Raw genomic sequence first — 17,033 nt, forward strand, 5'->3', positions numbered from 1 at the left:
CTTCGATAGTATACACAAACTATGTTCTGATACCTTTCTGTCATTCCACCAGTATGTAGTTCTTGTCACAAATTACGTTTATACATTATTAGTCCCCAAACCACTAATTTCTTGTTATATTTTATGCACTTGTCTTTTAGATCCTGTAGGAAGAAAAAGTGGAACTACAAGCCAACAATACCATAGAACTGACATTTATATTTACTGCTGCTGTTACCCTTACGGAAGATCTTTATTTCTTCATGCAGCTTTGTAGCAACTCTTGTAGGACCTGTCCAGTGGTAATGAATTCCCTGAGCTTTTGTGTATCTGGGAATGTCTTAATCTCTCCCTCATTTTTGAAAAACAGTTTTGTAGTACTTAGAATTTTTGGTTGTCTGTTTTTGCTTCGAGCACCTTAAATATGTCTGCTCACTGCCTTCTTGCCTCCATGATTTCTAATGAGAAATTGGCATTTAATCTTATTGAGACTGCCTTGTTTGTGACATGTTGGCTTTTCAATTGTGGCTTTGAGAACTCTCTCTTCACCTTTGGTATTCAACAGTTTGATTATAATATAATATAATGGTTCTATTTGGAGTTCATTCATACATTTTGGATGTGTATAGCCATGTATTTTGTTAAATTTGAAGTTTTCAGCCATTAGTTCTTTGAATATTCTCTCTGTCCCTTTCTTTCTTTTCCTTTTGGATCTCCCACAATGTGTACATTGTTACACTTGATGTCTATTGTTCCACAGGATCCTCAGGCGCTGTTCATTTTTCCTTCTGATCCTCAGACTGGATGATTTCATTTGCTTAACTTCAAGTTCACTGATTCTTCTTTATGCTAGCTCCAATCTGCTGTTGAACCTCTCTAGGGAATTTTTAATTTGTTATTTAGTCTTCAACTCTGGTTACTTTTTATAATTTCCATCTCTTTATTATATTTATACTATCTTTGTGTTCATCTGTTATTTTCTTGATTGCCTTTAGTTCTTTGTCCATGTTTTCCTTTAGACCGTTGAGCATGTTTAGGACCATTTGTTTCCAAGTATTTGTCTGGTATGTTCCAGGTCTGGTCCTCCTCATTGGTAGTTTCTAATGCTTTATTTTTCTCCTTTTCCTGATTTATCACTTCCTATATGTTTTGCAATCTTTTATTGAAACCTTGACATTTTGAGAATTTAATGAGACTAAATTCTCTGAGGTGTTTGTTTCTTAAGCTTGTATACAGCTAGTGGTATAACAAGAGAGCTTTCCTTGAATGCCAGGAGCTAACAAAACAAAACAAAACAAAATAACAAGAAAACGCCTTTCCTAGTCTTTGCAGATTGACCTGCGCAAAGGCTTTCCTTCAGGGTTTATCCATACAATGAGTTTAGAGAATAATCAAAGGCAAAATGTGGGGGCCATCCTGATCCTATTTGCTCAAGGGTCTTTTCTTGGGCATTCACAATTGATCCCAGGGATCTCCCACTCATGTGGTTCCAAATGCCCTCTCTTCCCCAAGAGAAGTAGTTCTCGTGGTCCTAGTATGCATGGGGACCACTCTGCTCCCTCAGGAACCAGAATCCAGAATCTGCACGGGGAGCTTAGGTGGCTCTGTGCTGAGCTGATGAGGGTGGAGAAGGGGCAGCAAAGTTCACAAGATTCAGCATTTGCCCTCTAACTGCAATCCTTTAAGTGTTTTCTGTAGCTTTGAGAAAGTTTGTGGTGGTTTTTTATAAATAAGTTTTTGCTTGTTGTTTCAGAGCTTTGGGGGGGGTGGGGGGCAGAGCACTGAAGTGTCTCATTCTGTCATCTTGATTAGGGTTATCTTACTTAATTTTAAAAATGCAAAAGGACAAAGAGAAATAGACCCTTTATTCTGTTTTTGAGTTGAGCACCCACCTTAGCATCTTTGGATTGTCATGCTGTTTTTAAGAATCACAAGAATTTTAAACATTGAACATATCTTCTACATTATAGAAGCAAAATGTCATTCTGTATCTCAGAATGTCAATAAGAAATTTCTGGGCACTTCCTATGTGGGAATATAAAGGTGAAGAAGACATGGTTAGGATCACATCATGGGGGTGATGCACTCTTTTTGACTAGATATCATCATCAGCCAGGGTTTATAAAAAGTTAACAACCATGAAAGTTTCTCTCCCTGAAGAAATCAGATATATGGGGATAAAACGGGGCCCAAAGGAAAACTTCAGCAGATCTGATCATACCTCTTCCTTGCTTACAAATATTTAGTGATCCCCATTAACTAGATAAAGCCATTTTAAAATGCTCTGTTCCCTTACGATCAGGTAGCAAATCTACTTGGTTTGAGCAGACTTATCTCTTAGGTACCTTTCTTTTTCTGATTCAATTTACTCACCAATTTGCCTTTTTTAGTCGACATATTTTTTTTTTTTTTTTTTTTTTTAAGACAGAGAGAAGGAAGGAAGGAAGGAAGAAAGGGAAACATCTTTAAACATTTTCTTGTTTTATTGTATTCTGTTTCTCCGTTTTTGTTACATGGGCTGGGGCCGGGAATCGAACCGAGGTCCTCCGGCATAGCAGGCAAGCACTTTGCCCGCTGAGCCACCGCGGCCCGCCCCATATTTTTGACTATACTTTCCTAGTCACCTAGGAAAGAGAATAGCCTATGAATATTGATCAAATGGGCAATTATTTTCTTGTTATATATTGTGAATTTAGACTTTTGCTGCAAGTAATTTTCACCTTAGTTTGGATAAAACTGAATTTATAGAACTTTCAGACTGGGGGGCTAAATTTGGAGACAGCCATAATCATGAGGTCTTCCTTGCAATTATTAGATATAAATCCTCAGATTATTTTTACAGAGTAGTCAAAATGTTTACCATTTAACTTCTCAATAATCTATTTGTGGTTCAATGGAAAGAACACAGGGCTGGTATTCTAGTCCTGTCCATGACTTATATATGACCCTGGGCACAAATTAAGCCTCTTCTACCCTAAATTTCCTCATTCTTCATGTGGGAATATATTTGCTCTGTATGTACTTAGTTGTAATGATAGGACAAGATTATAGTTGTCAAAATTTCCAACTCAAGTATGTAGCTATCGTAAAGAATACAACCGTAAGTATTCATGTTCAAGTATATAATCATTGGGGGCTAGACAAATAAAAGTAACATGGGGATTAAGAGAATGGAAAGATTCCTTTCAGTGGAGTGTTGGGGTTAGTGATCAGTAAGATTTAATGAAGGAAGTAAGAGTTGATCGGGGTCTTGAGGAATAGGAAAGGTGGTGGAAGAGGTTATCTGGAAGGGATAAAAGCAGAGAGGCATTGGGCTTTTCAGTCTGGTCCCAGCATTCTTTTCCAGACTCATTATCTTCTGCTCACTCCAAACTAAATGCCATCCTCTGAATCACAAGCATGTGTCTGGCACATAACATACAAGACTTCAAGGTCCAGCTCCTACCTTTTCCACTGAAGCCTCACCCAAGTTGAATTAATCATGCTGTCCTTTGTATTTGCCCCTCCCTTTCTTCATATGACCTATTGTTTTTACTGTAGCTTGATAAATTCACCTTCCTAGCTTAACGGTAAATTTTTTTGGTGATAGGAAACTGTGGTTTGTCTTTGTATCCCTAGACACCTATCTCAAAGCTTTGCTCTTATTAAGTAATCAGGAAATGTTTATTCAATTGAACTTGCTCCAAGGACACTAATATAACCAACTAAATTGAAGGGCATGTTGGTGATGTTAATGTCTCTTTAGGCTTTAGACTTTCACTTTTGTTCCCTGTTGTGATCCTTACATTATCCAGGTTTTATTAGTTTGCTAAAGCTGCCAAATGCAATATACCAGAAATGGAAGGGCTTTAAAAAATGGGGATTTTTTTTTTAAAGGGGATAAGTTAGAAGTTTACTGGTCTAAGGCTATAAAAATGTCCAAACTAAGGCATCCAGATAAAGATACCTTGATTCAAGAAAAGCCAAAGGTTCAGAACACCTCTGTCAGTTTGGAAGACACATGGCTGCTGGGGTCTTTGTCTCCTGGTTTCAAACAGCTTCCCTAGGGGTATTTACTTTCTGCATCTCTAAATGTCTGGGTCTTGTGTTGGCTCTGTCGACTCTGAAGCTTTTCCCAAATGGTTCCCTCTTAAAGGCCTCTGGTAATCAACCCTAAGTTGAATAGGTGGAGACACACTTCCATGGAAACCACCTAACCAAAAGGACCCATCCACACATCTCCATGAAAACAACTTAATAAAAAAGATCCCACCCAACAATATTGAACCAGAATTAAAGAACATGGCTTTTCTAGGGCACACAACAGTTTCAAACCGGCATACACGTGAAATTTTTTTGCCTTTGACAATTTAGACATGAGGCTATAAACTCAGAAGGGGGAATTTGCCCAAAGTTACACAGATGGTAAGTGCTGAAGCCAGGGCTCTTTTGACTTGAAATCGAGTCTCAATTCACCATACCTGGGCCCTGTGGAATCAGCCATATGTGGGTGTAATGCACTTAATCTTGTAGCTGTAGTTCTCTCATCTGTAAATGAGAGCAATAGTTCCTACCTCACAGGATTGTTGCAGGATTAAATAGTGAGATATGCGAAGGCCCTGGCTCAATGCCTGCCACTTAGTGGGCAATGCTTTACCCTGTCTCACCAAATTGTTTACTTCTCAGAACTTTGGATGAGTAAGATGTATCCAGTTCTGGACAGTAGTAGGAAGTAAAGGACTACATAGGAGTTTCCCTCTGTAATCTCTTCCCAGTTCTAGATTGTGAATCATATAATAGATTTTATAAGGTAGTATCTTTTAAATAGAAAGATTTAGGATCTTCCCTCAACTTCCAGGTCCACTTTTGTTATATCGTTTTCCTGACTAGCATGTGTCAAACACAAATAAAGCAGTTGTGTGATTTGCCCAGCTTTGAGGTCCAGATGTTGACCCAATAATCTCCGAGGCTGTTTTTTGTTTTTTTTTTAAATTTGAAGTTAGCATGTATATTATTTTTCATTTTAATTTTTTATTGTGAAAATAACATCTATACAAAAAATATTTCAAAGCACACCACAACAATTAGTTATAGAACAGATTTCAGAGTTCTGAATAGGTTACAGTTCCACTACTTTGGATTTTTACTTCTAACTGCACCAAGACACTGGATAATAAAAGAAATATCAATATGATTCAGCAGTCATATTCATTTGTTAAATCCTATCTTTTCTGTTATAACTTCACCTTTTCCTTTGATCTTTCTCCCAATCTTTTTCATGTTGGAAAAGGATATTGATAATATGGGATAGGGGGATGAAACTAGTGATGTTCTTGGCGAGGCTGGCCCCTCTGTGTCTCAGGACCTAACTGGCCTAGGAACCTATCTGGAGGTTGTAGGTTTCAGAGGAGGCTGGGTCCTTTAAAAAACAATTAACAAAGCAATAAGTTCTCGCTGATTGTAACTTCTATTCACACGAGGAAGCTAATTCGTTAAAAGCAAGGGGGTTGAGTGGGGCCCACAGATAAGTAGTCGATTCCAGAGCCATTTGAAACTAAAGAAATGATTTCTAAAATCTCTTTCAGGGTGGTGCTCCTGAGCTTGTTCTGCCTTGCTCCTTAACTACCGAATTGGCTGTATTTAAAAAGAAAAACAGGTCCAACTTTGTGGGCTGGTGACAAAGGTAAGGGGGGGGCGTGGTCGACCCCAGGGACTTTTCCTATCCAGCTCCCCATTGGTACTCAGAAGCTTGTGCTAACAGTCCGAGTTCACGGAGGTTCAGACCAGGCCCGGTCAGTGTGCCAGGCCAGTGGGTGCACCTCTGAGGCCGGTTTTCGTCCCCCCAAGGGAATGGCTTTGGGAACGAGACATAGAGGCTGCTTTCGGGACCTTCTCCCACCGCCCCCTCCCCAGGGTCCTCAGCAGGGTGGCTCGCAGCCCAGAAGCTGGACATGAGGAGCCCGAATACGCCCGCGACCCGGCCTCCTAAGGAGCATTGGCATCCCCCAGCGACTCCCCAGAGCGGCATGAGTGACTGGGGTGGGGGGGGGCTCACGACCCCGCTTAGTCGCCCCGCCCCTCCCTGCAGACCCCAGCGTAACTTCGACCCTGCCCTTTGCAAGGGGAACCCGCCCCTTCCTCGCGGGTTAACGAGTGCCTAGCGCGCGCCACTTTCCACAGCGTGTGTGTGAGTGTGCCGCTCTCCCATTTCGGCCCCCTCCCCATCCTTTCCCTGCAGCTACAGTCCCCCTCACCCCCACGCCGGTTTAGCCCCTCCCCCCTCTGAATGAGTTCCCTCCGTCGTGGGCTAGCCGGTGTTTGGAGGCCCCCTCAAAGGAGGGAGGGAACACCCCTAAATCCCTCCCTCTGCGTCTCCTCTCCGGGGTCCTCCGCTCCTATTCTCCACCCTCCCGGGCCAGGACCCCATAAGCGGCTCCTTCCCTTTCTCCCCTCCCCTTCTCCCTCGGTTCCCACTCTTCCTCGGCCCCCTCCCCTCAGCGGGTCCTCCTCTTTCTCTCCCTCACCCTCTCCCGCCTCCTCCCCCTCCCCATCCCTTTTCCCCCCCACAATGCAGTTCGCGGCGCGGCGGACATGGCGGTGGAGCCCTGAGCTCGTCGTGTCCCGGCCTCCAGCGGCGGCGGCGACGGCGGCGGCGGCGGCGGCGGCGGCGGCGGCAGCAGCAGCGGGAGGCAGAGGGGGAGCGGGAGCCACTGAGATGAGGAGGCGCCGCGCGCGCCTGTAGCTCGACGGGCCTCGCAGGTACGGAGGATCCGGCCGCGGCGCGGCATCGGGCGCTGAGGGGGTGTGCACGCGAAGGCCAGGCAGCCCCAGTTCGCCCTCCTCAGATGCCGCGCCTCGCAGGTGTCGGGGGCCTGGCCCGAGCGCGTCTCAGATGCCCCTTGGGGGCCTGACACTTCTCTGTTTGCTGAAATGGGTTTCGGGTGTCCCAGGGGAAGACAGGGGTGAGGAGGTTAGAGACAACGGCCTGGGCGGCCTGAGAAGCATTGGGGCGCTTCGGGGCCGAACTCCTCTGAGAGGCTGGTGTCCCGGTCCTGAGCCGAACCTGTAGACCCCTGAGGCGTATTTTAAGTTAACCGGATTGGCTTGAGCATTTGCTTGGGGCCAATACGGTTCCCTGTTATGTGTGCCTTTTCTTTCATTCCTGCATGGACGCACGTATATATGTATGTGTGTATATATATAAAATATAAAATATGTAAATATACTTAAGTATATTACAGCAAATATTAATATAAATAATAAATTTTTTTTCTCTGGTCTTTTCCTTGTCTGGGGGAGAGAAGGCAGAGGTGTTTCTGTGTGGATTTTGTTTCTTGTTCACTCGCGGTCTTCCCCGCCCCCCAGTCGAATGGTGGTAAAGCGCGGTTTTGACGTGGGAAACTGTGAGATTCGTATTTGTAAACAGACAGCACTCTCCTACTGTGTTGCACGCCTCCGCTAGAGGTTTCGGATTCTTTTGGTATCCGAATTGCAAAAGAATAAGATATTTAGACCGGAAAGAAGAACGTAAGTGGGACTTCTAGTCGTACCTGAATGGAAAGCATTACTATTATTTCAACGATGTTGATTAAACCTTTTCTTTTCGGATTACTAAATCTCACATCAGATGCATTGTGTACCTTGAGTGAGATCTTAGTTTCGCTGTATCTTGTTTCTTCATCTAATATGTTTGGTACAAAAGCAGTTCCTTACTCATTTGACTTTCTCTACTCTTTTTGTGATCTTAAATTAGTGTCTAGATATACAAGTGGAATTGTGAATTGTTGGCATCATTTAGTGATTAATTCGAGTGGATCAGATTACCTTTTGTTTCCAGAGATTTTTCGACAAGTCTTAGAGTAGTAAAACATTTGGCAAAGTAGATCATATCCTGTTTTCTGTTTTTAAAGTATTGAGAATTATTAACTAATAAAATTGGATACTCTCAACCGAATTTAATGTACTAAGGTATTGAACTGTGCGATGGTTTAAAAGAAAAGTTGACTCTCTTTTTTGACCAGCAGTTGTCCACACATTCTCTATATTACTAAATTGTACCCCGGAATTTTCTTTAGGTTCAGAACCCTTGCATGCCTCTCTCCTTGAAATTTGGTGCACTACTTTGCACCCTAGTCCTGTTTAATCACAACTTGTAAAATTATGAAATATTCTTTTAAAGTGTGCTTAAGGTAATTGATAAACTCACTAGTGAAAACTGTGCTGTGATGCTTTTATAAAGTAGTTTTAAATGCTGTTTCTTAAAAATTTCCTGTGAACTTCTGTGAAGATAAGGATTTTAAGTCTTTCATGCTTTAAAAACATTTGTGATATCTAATATAAACAAATTGAAAATTGCTTTTGAAAAGGTCTTTTAGATACATTTTTCTGCTATTTGCAATTTTTCATTAAGCAGAATGGGAAAATGAAAAATAAAAGTTCCTTGAAATAGTCCAGAAGCAGAAGTGAAAGTTATTGACATTTAATGTTTTAAGTCTAGCAAACATCTAAATATAAAATATAAATTTAAAGACTTTTCATTGCCTTAAGCCAAGGTGTTAGTACTAAAGAAAGATTAACAACATACTATCATGCAAGTAAGTTTAGTTCACTTTTTGTAAATCACACCTAGAGTTACATTTTTTAAATTTAGCTAAAACAGCACAAAGTCTACAATTTAACTTAAAGCCTTTTAAAATAAAAATTTTTAGTAATTATAAATGTCTGTGATTAAAAAAAATTGTTTAAAGGGGATTTTCAGTCTCAGAACAGATTCATTTTAGTGAGAGTAAGTAGAGAACTTTTTTTTTCCTCACAGTTAACCTTGATATTCACAATAAATAGTAATAATTATGTGGTCTTTATAGAATGTCAAATCAGGATCTGTAAGTATAGAGAAAGATGTATGAATTTGTTCACTGCATAAAAACATAAACAAGACTTACCTGTAAATGTTGATGCCAGTAAATTTTGTTTATTCTTTTAAAAATTTTGATATGACAAAAGTCAGTGAGATGTTCCTTTCTAAAATTAATTGCAAATGCTTGAATTCGTAAAATATTATTACAGGATTCAATTAAAGTCATTTCTGCAGGTAGAAATGTGTCCTAAAAAAACAAAAAGTCTACACCATGTATAGAATGCTTGTGTGTGAAGATTTCTCAGTAAAAATATTTAAAAAACAGCAACAGCAGCTCTGGAAACACCTGTAATAGGCCAGGGAAAAAAACATCATATATATTAGTCAGGGATCTTCAGGGAAACAGAACCAACAGGATATATACACACACATGCACACACACACACTCATTCTTACATATCTATATATCTATACCTATATCTATATCTATATTATAAGAATTATTATAGGAATTTCTCATGCCATTCTGGGGATTGGCAAGTCCAAATTCCATAGGGCAGGCCACAGGTTGGAAACTCCATGAAGGTATTTGATTAATTCCCCAGGAAATGCTAGTTGGCCAAAATAGAGGTAGAAATTCTTTCTGAGGGCTCAAATCATCAATTCACCCTTTAAAGCTTCCAACTGATTGGGTGAGACTTCTCTTATTGCTGAAGGGAATCTCCTTTGTTGATTTTAGATGTAATCAACCATAGATGCCATCCCCGACTAATAATTTAAATCCATGAAATACCCTCACAGTAACCATTAGGCCAGTCCTTGCTTGACCAAACAACTGGACATCATAAGCTAGCCAAGTTAACACATGAATTTAACCATGGCACCATAGTTCGAAGCGGAGTATGTGGACTTTTTTTTCTTAATCTGAGAAGAATTAAGGTTGTTTACACTGAACTAACTGAACTGTTTAATTCTAGAATCCTAGATAATTGCATAATTTGAGAAAATGTTTAAAGACCAGGATAATATTCCCAAGTGTATCTAACAAGAAGAGGAAAAAGAATATAAATGCAAAGATGAACAGTTCAAATTTTCATATCCTTAAGTGAAAGATTTAATTTGTGTGGTGTTATGGTTTCCAGATTATTTTCATTTCAAATGTTATTGCATGCCCATAATTACGCTCTGAATTAAAGGGGCGGAAAGAAGGGAACTAAAGTTTGACTACCTGTCTTATTCCAGGCACTGTATTAGGCATGGTGGCATGTTTGTATGATTATGTGTCTTTTTTTTTTTCACTTGCTTGATGTAAATCCTATGACCCCTTTTATAGATGAGGAATCTGTGACTCACAGAGGTTAAGTAATTTGCTGAAGATCATAGAGGTAGACAAATTCAAAAGAGGTCTTCTCTCAGTTTTGTAGGAGAAACTAAGGCTTTTAGAAGGACAATGATTTGCCTTAAGTTGCTCATTCATTCATTCAGCCATTCATCTATTCATCACGTTTGCATTTATTCTGTGTGCTAGACACTGCTCGGTTTTAGAGAGACAAAAATATGGAGGACTCGCTGTCTTCTAGGAATTCGGTCTACATATAATAGAAATGGATTGCAACACATTGGACTGTGGGAATTCGGAGGGAAAGTGATTAAGCTGGCTTATGAGGAAAGGGTAGGAGTTTGCTAAGTAGAGAGCAGGATGGACTGGGAGACATTCCGGAGCTAAGACATAGCATGTGTAAAGATAGCAGATTATGATGGGGTTTGGTGTGGAGGTAAGAGTAAGAAATAAAGTGTAATAGGAATGAAGGATTTCTACTTAGAGTATTGAAAGGAATGGTTAGAAAATGGCAGTCAGATTGTGAAGGGCCGCATGATTTAAGCTATTGGGATTTCTGTCCAAAACCAGATCAGCAAGTGAGATAGTGGTTGAGCCGAGATTAGAACTATCTTTTTTGACTCTGGTCTAACATTTCTTTCTCCTTCATTTTCTTACTAACATATTCTACCCGTCTTCAGTGGATAAAGTCATCTTTTTCATCCCGTTCCACTCTCCTCTCCCTAGTTGCTATGTTTCAGAGTATTTTTTTTTTAAGAATCCTAATACATATCTTAATTGTCTGAAGATTCTTTTGAGATATAAATACCTCTGAGAGAAGTCACCTTGGGATAATAAGGTTACTTAGAAAGTTTTTGTACTATTTGACTTGAATTAGTTGACTTCTTCCTACTTTAGTAATTAGTAGATAGCAATAGGATACGGCGTGGGGATGTGGGCTGGAAAGAGAAATGCATTTATATAAGCTCAGTGTTTACCAATAAAGATGAGCAAAGTTCTAATCTTTAGACAAAACAGCCTGTGTTTTCAAAAGGAAATAGGTAAATTTATTTGTCATATAGTAGTCTGGTAGTTTTAAATGGGTATTTGATTTATTTGCAATGATAATAGATAATTTACTGGCTACTTTCTATGTGCTAGTCTCTCTCTAAAGATCTTGAAAGTATTAACTCAGTCCTCACAACAAGTCTTTACTTTTTTATCCTCATTTACAGATGAGGTGAGGTACAGAAAAGTTAAATATCTTAAACAAGATCTTACCATCAGGATTTGAATTCAGGGTGTTCGGATACTAGACCCTTATCAGATATGTAAAGCCATAGCTCTTAGTCACTATATTATGTTGCATCTCAAGTTTAGGTATCAAAATTTTATATGTAGAGGATGTTGAATTTAGGATAGTCACATAGATTTGAAGAGCAATATTTTGTAAGTACATAAAATGTGAATTATACAGAATAACTAAACTTTATTGCATTTTGTAATCATCTTAGCACTATAGTTGAATTTCAGTATCGTTAAAATGTATTAGTCATTAAGTATGTATTGATTATTAGTTTAGGCCACATTATTTAAAGTATGCCTGGGAATTTTGGAGGGGGAGGGGTCTCTGAGTCAAAACTGTTTTCATAATAGTGTTAAGATATTTGTCTTTTCCTTTCCCTTCTCTCATCTGAATGTTGAGTATATTTAGAAATGGCTGCATAATATTTGAGAAATTACTGTATATAATACTGTATTTTTTCTTTTTTCTTTAATTGAGATATAACTCACATAAAATTCATCCTTTTAAAGTAAATAAACAATTCAGTGATTTTTGGTATATTCATAAGGTGGTATAACCATCGCAACTGTCTTAATTTCAGAACACTTTTCATCACCTCAGAAAGAAACTCTGTGTCCTGTTAAGTCATTCTCATTTCCCTCTTCTCCTAGCCCCTCAGAACTACTAGTCTGCTTTCTGTGTCTGTGGATTTGCCTCCTCTGGACATTCTTTAATGCCTAATGATGTTAAACTTATTTTCATATGACCATTTATATATTTTCTTTGGAGAAATCTCTATTCACACCCTTTATCCATTTTTAAAACTGGGTCTTTTTTGTTTGTAAGAGCTCTTTGTATATTCTGGATGCTAGACCCTTATCAGATATGCGATTTGCAGAAATATCATCCCCATATGCGATTTGCAGAAATATCATCCCCATTCTGTGGGATGATATTTTTCTTTTATTTCTTTGATAGTGCTTTTTAAAACATAAGTAGGTTTTTAATTTTGATGAAATTGAATCTATTTTTTTCTTTGGTTTCTTGTGCTTTAGGTATGATATCTAAGAAATCATTGTCTAATCCACGGCAATGAAGATTGCATCTATGTTTTTCTGAGAATTTTATAGTTTTAGGTCTTACATTTAAGTGTTTGATCCATTTTTGAGCTTTTTTGTAGTGTGGGGGTAGGGGTCCAGATTCACTCTTTTGCATGTAACTATTCAGTTGTCACAACGTGATTTGTTGAAAATCTATTCTTTGAAAATTAGCTGGCCATACATGTATGGTATAATTCTGGACTCTCAATTCAGTTCCATTGGTGTCTTGGTCCTTTTGTCATTACCACACAATCTTGATTACTGTAAGTTTGTATTAAGTTTTGGAACCAGGAAGTATTAGTCCTCTAACTTTGTTCTTTTATAAGATTGTTGCTTATTCAGGATCCCTTGCATTGCCATTTGAATTTTAGAATCAGCTTGTGAATTTCTTCAAATATCTAGAGATAATTTGGGGAGTATTGCTAGTTAAGCAGTGAGATGTCTTTCCGTTTTTTTTTAGGTTTTCTTTACAGTCTTTCAATAATGTTTTGTAGTTTCAAGTATTAAAGTCTTATATTTCTTTAGTTAAATTTATTCACGTTTTATTCTTTTTGATACTATTGTAAGTGGAATTGTTTTCTTTATTTCATTTTTGGGTTGTTCATTGTTTAAGTATGAAATATTATATATTGATCTTGTATCTTACAACTTAGCTGAACTTGTTTATTAGCTCTAATAGGTGTTTTTTTTTTTTATTCCTTAGGATTTTCTATATACAAGATCATGCATCTGTGAGTAAAGATAGTTTTATTTTTTCTTTTCCAATCTGAATTCTTTTTATTTATTTATTTTTTGCCTGATTGCCATGGCCGGAATCTCCAATTCAGTGTTGAATAGAAGTGGTGAGAACAGTCTTGTTTTGTTCTTTATCTCTAGGGGGAAAGCTTTAAGTCTTTCACCATTAGGTATGATGTTAGCTGTGGTTCTTTTTAAAGATGTCCTTTATTTGTTTGAGGAAGTTCCTTTCTATTCCTAGTTTGTTGAGTGTTATTATCATGAAAGGGTATTATTGGATTATATGAAATGCCTTTTCTGAATCTATTTGAAATGACCATGTAGTTTTTGTCCTTTGATCTATTTATATAGTATATTACATGCTTGATTTTCATATGTTGAATCACCCTTGTTTCCTGGGATAAATCACACTTGATTATGTTGTATAATCCTTTTTATAATGTTGCTGAATTTGGTTTTCTAGTATTTTGTTGAGGACTTTTACATCTATATTTATAAGGGATACTGGTCTATGGTTTTCTTTTCTTGTGATAGATTTGTTTGGTTTTGGTCAGAGTAATATTAGCTTCATAGTATGAGCTAATATGGTATTCTAGTATTTAAAAAATTTCTCAGTTTTTATATATAATGGAGCAAACATCAATAGCTATAACCCACAAAAACAAGAAAACCTCCCTGGACCCTCAATAATTTTTAAGTGTAAAAAGGATCCCGAGACCAGAAAGGTTGAGAACTATTGGTTTAGGCTAAGAGACATACCTTAGTACTTGAGCATTGGACCAAAAAGTGGTGGGACTTTTTTCTTCCCATGATAAATCGGTCTCTCTTATGTTATCTAAGCAAAGTCAAATACTCAGTGTATAAAATGTAAACACTATATGACTGTATTAACTTCATAGAAGTTAAAGGATAAATGAATGGGCATACTAGATATAGTAGTAGCTGATGCTATGTCATCAAAAATGTTTTTGTTTTTTTAACATGAAAATTTTTTACAGCTCCTAGACTTTTTATAAGGAACCTGTGGCATTGTGATGTGGCAATGCCTTGAATTCTGCCTAATGTTTGGTAGATACTTGATGATCATACAGACAAAAAAAAAGATGTTATTTTATATTTAGAACTTGATTTAAGCTTGCTCTCTCTCTTTTTATTTTATTATTTAAAAATATTTTTATTGTCAACAACAAACAAACAAACATTCTTGACATGCAGGCATTCTTGACATGGTTATAATCAGTGGCTCACAATATCATCACATGTGTATTCATTACCATGATCATTTTTTTTGAACATTTGCATCTGTCCAGAAAAAGAAATAAAAAAGAAAAAACTTATACATGCCATACCCCTTACCCCCCTCATTGACCACTAGTATTTCAATCTACTCAGTTTATTTTAACCTTTGTTCCCCCTATTATTTATTTCTTATCCATATTTTTTACTCATCTGTCCATACTGTAGATAAAAGGAACCTCAGACACAAGGTTTTCACAATCACAGTCACATTGTGAAAGCTGTATCATTATACAATCATCTTACAATACACAAACAAGTAGCCATGTTTCTTGAAGATGATTATATAATCTAGTAGCCGTGTTTCTTTTTTTATTAATTTTTTTTTAAGTATAACAACAAATTGACATAAGCTTTCTCTTATAGCACTGTTTTTTTAAACCAGTAATTTTCAATATATAGGGGATATACCTCCTCAGGAAGGCATTTCATAATCATTTTGGAAGGCCTTATAAACCGCTCACAGTCATTGTTTCCCACTTTGCCCCATTCTTGTGCTTCTTTTTACTTCTGTTGGAAGTTTATTCTGTTGCTTAGATGTGTTGGAGTAGAAAAAATATTGAGAACTACTATTCTAAATCCTGTAGTGGGTGTAGCTTATTTCCCTTACACCCTGTTTGTTCAGAGGCAGCAAACCAGGTCCATAATTTTTAAGATACTATTTACTTCTCTTCTATCCTCTAAAATTCCTCCTGTTTTAAGGCTCATTCCTTTTGGCTCTTTTTCTTATCTGTTCTTGTCATTTCGATCTTTTAACCTCTGGATTGCTCCCTTTTATTCACTGATACTTTGGCCTAACTTGGTATCATATTGAATGGTAACATTGAAGGTCAGCTAATACCTTAATTTTATTTTTACTTAATTTTTGTGTTGCAGTGATATTAACTCTACTTTGCTTAATACATCCACTCATATGGTTCAAAACAGCTGTACTTCTGATCAAAATTTCCCATTTGCCAATATATGCATCTTTCTTAATTCTTTAGTTTTCTGATATATCCTTAATGTTTCTGTGTGTATCCTCTTTTAGCTCTATCTCTTCCCCTCTATCAGCACCCTTGCCATTGTGCTCCCTTACCCTATTGAAATATTCATTCTGCTTAGCCCCTACCCAGTGTGAATTTAAATATCTGCAAATTGTATAAACAAGTAGATTGGTGTTTTATGTATTTGTGACTTACTGCTTTAGTTAGGTCTTTAATGCAAATTGGCAGTATTATAGTCAGTTTCCTCACGTTGCTCACATTTGCCTGTCTTAAGCCTTCTACTGCCCTCAGCTTTTCTCATTCAGTGCTTGCCTCCTGTTTCATAGACCCATGTTACAAAACTTGTGTTGCTCATGGTTCTTAGAGAAACTAATAATAGGTGGCCCTATTAAAAGAGGCCTCCTTTAGTCAACTGAGTCAGGGAAATGCTGCAAATTACATCCCTTTCTTAGAAATTTATAGTGCATGTTAGCGTAAAGAGGTCATTCAGGAAAGAAATCCATTTAACTTTTGACACAGCCTTCCCGTTCCTCCGAAATTGCTTATGATAAGACCCCATATAACCTCCTAATGCCTTTTTTACTATTATTGCTAATTACTACTATTTACTTTACTCTTTTTGATTTTTATTCCAAACTTCATTCTCTATTCCCTCTGTAATCTTTCTTGTTCTGCAGAAGTTAATCTAAAACAGAAATTCTGCCACTTTTCTGCTTATAAATCTATGGATTCTCTTCACTAAATTCCAGACTCAACCGGGCATGCATTACTCTTCATTGTGTGATACTAACCTACATTCCTAATTTCATCTCCTGTACTCATCATTATGCATCTGTTCTGTGTTCTCGAGAATTTCTTAGAGTTTTATAAAGCACATATGTTTACTATGTACAAATCCATCTAATATGACTATTCCTTCTCACTTCCTCTCCCAACTGGGATTTTTCTTCCTTAGCTCACATATTATCTCCATGATGAAGGCTTTTTTTTTAGTATGGACCACTTCATGAATTTGCATATTATCCTTGCTCAGGGGCCATGCTAATCTTCTCTGTATCATTCCAATTTTAATATTTGTGTTTCTGAAGTAAGCACCATGATGAAGGCTTTTTATTAGGCCCTTTTCTCAAGGTTTCTATAACATGTTACATTATATTGTCACTATTTGTTTATATGACTATCTTCCCTTTCAGATTTGAGCTCTTGTTTTTGTATTCCCAGCTTTAAACCCAGCCCTTTAAATATGAAGGTTCACAAATAATGTTCATTAATATTCATGCCAGATTTTTTTTTTTTGTTTATTTGGACAAATGTAGGACCTGCGACCTATATGCAGGGCCCAGTGCAAAATTAAAATGCAGGCTCCTCTTATTTAAAAAGCAGGAAAAAAGTGCTGTTAAAAGGCGTAAAATATAAAGCTTTTTCCTTTCTTTCGTAGCCCTTCTCTCAACTTGTTGTAGTGTTTTTAATTTGATGTTTAATGTTGTAAAAAAGGAAA

General features: G+C 37.6%; 1 protein-coding gene and 1 non-coding gene across 9 annotated transcripts in view; one reads left to right on the forward strand and one right to left on the reverse strand.

Annotated features, from left to right (window-relative positions):
* Window positions 1-6,614: 6,614 nt before the first annotated feature.
* The window catches only part of TUT4 (terminal uridylyl transferase 4), a 119,050-nt gene continuing 108,631 nt past the window's right edge, over window positions 6,615-17,033 (forward strand). For 7 of the 8 annotated variants that reach the window (XM_077149638.1, XM_077149635.1, XM_077149641.1 and 4 more), the window contains exons 1-2: window positions 6,631-6,717; window positions 13,222-13,249. In XM_077149638.1, the coding sequence (XP_077005753.1) occupies window positions 13,242-13,249 (8 nt within the window). In that variant the 5' untranslated portion in view covers window positions 6,631-6,717; window positions 13,222-13,241. Of the gene's footprint in view, window positions 6,718-13,221; window positions 13,250-17,033 lie in introns of all 8 variants that reach the window. The other variant, XM_077149644.1, reaches the window with a different exon arrangement.
* On the reverse strand, window positions 16,524-16,630 carry LOC143675250 (U6 spliceosomal RNA). Its single transcript, XR_013171491.1, has one exon. It is a non-coding gene; the product is annotated as a U6 spliceosomal RNA (small nuclear RNA).

The sequence above is a fragment of the Tamandua tetradactyla genome, chromosome 2 (genome assembly GCF_023851605.1).
Source record: "Tamandua tetradactyla isolate mTamTet1 chromosome 2, mTamTet1.pri, whole genome shotgun sequence".
Taxonomy (NCBI): Eukaryota; Metazoa; Chordata; class Mammalia; order Pilosa; family Myrmecophagidae; genus Tamandua; species Tamandua tetradactyla.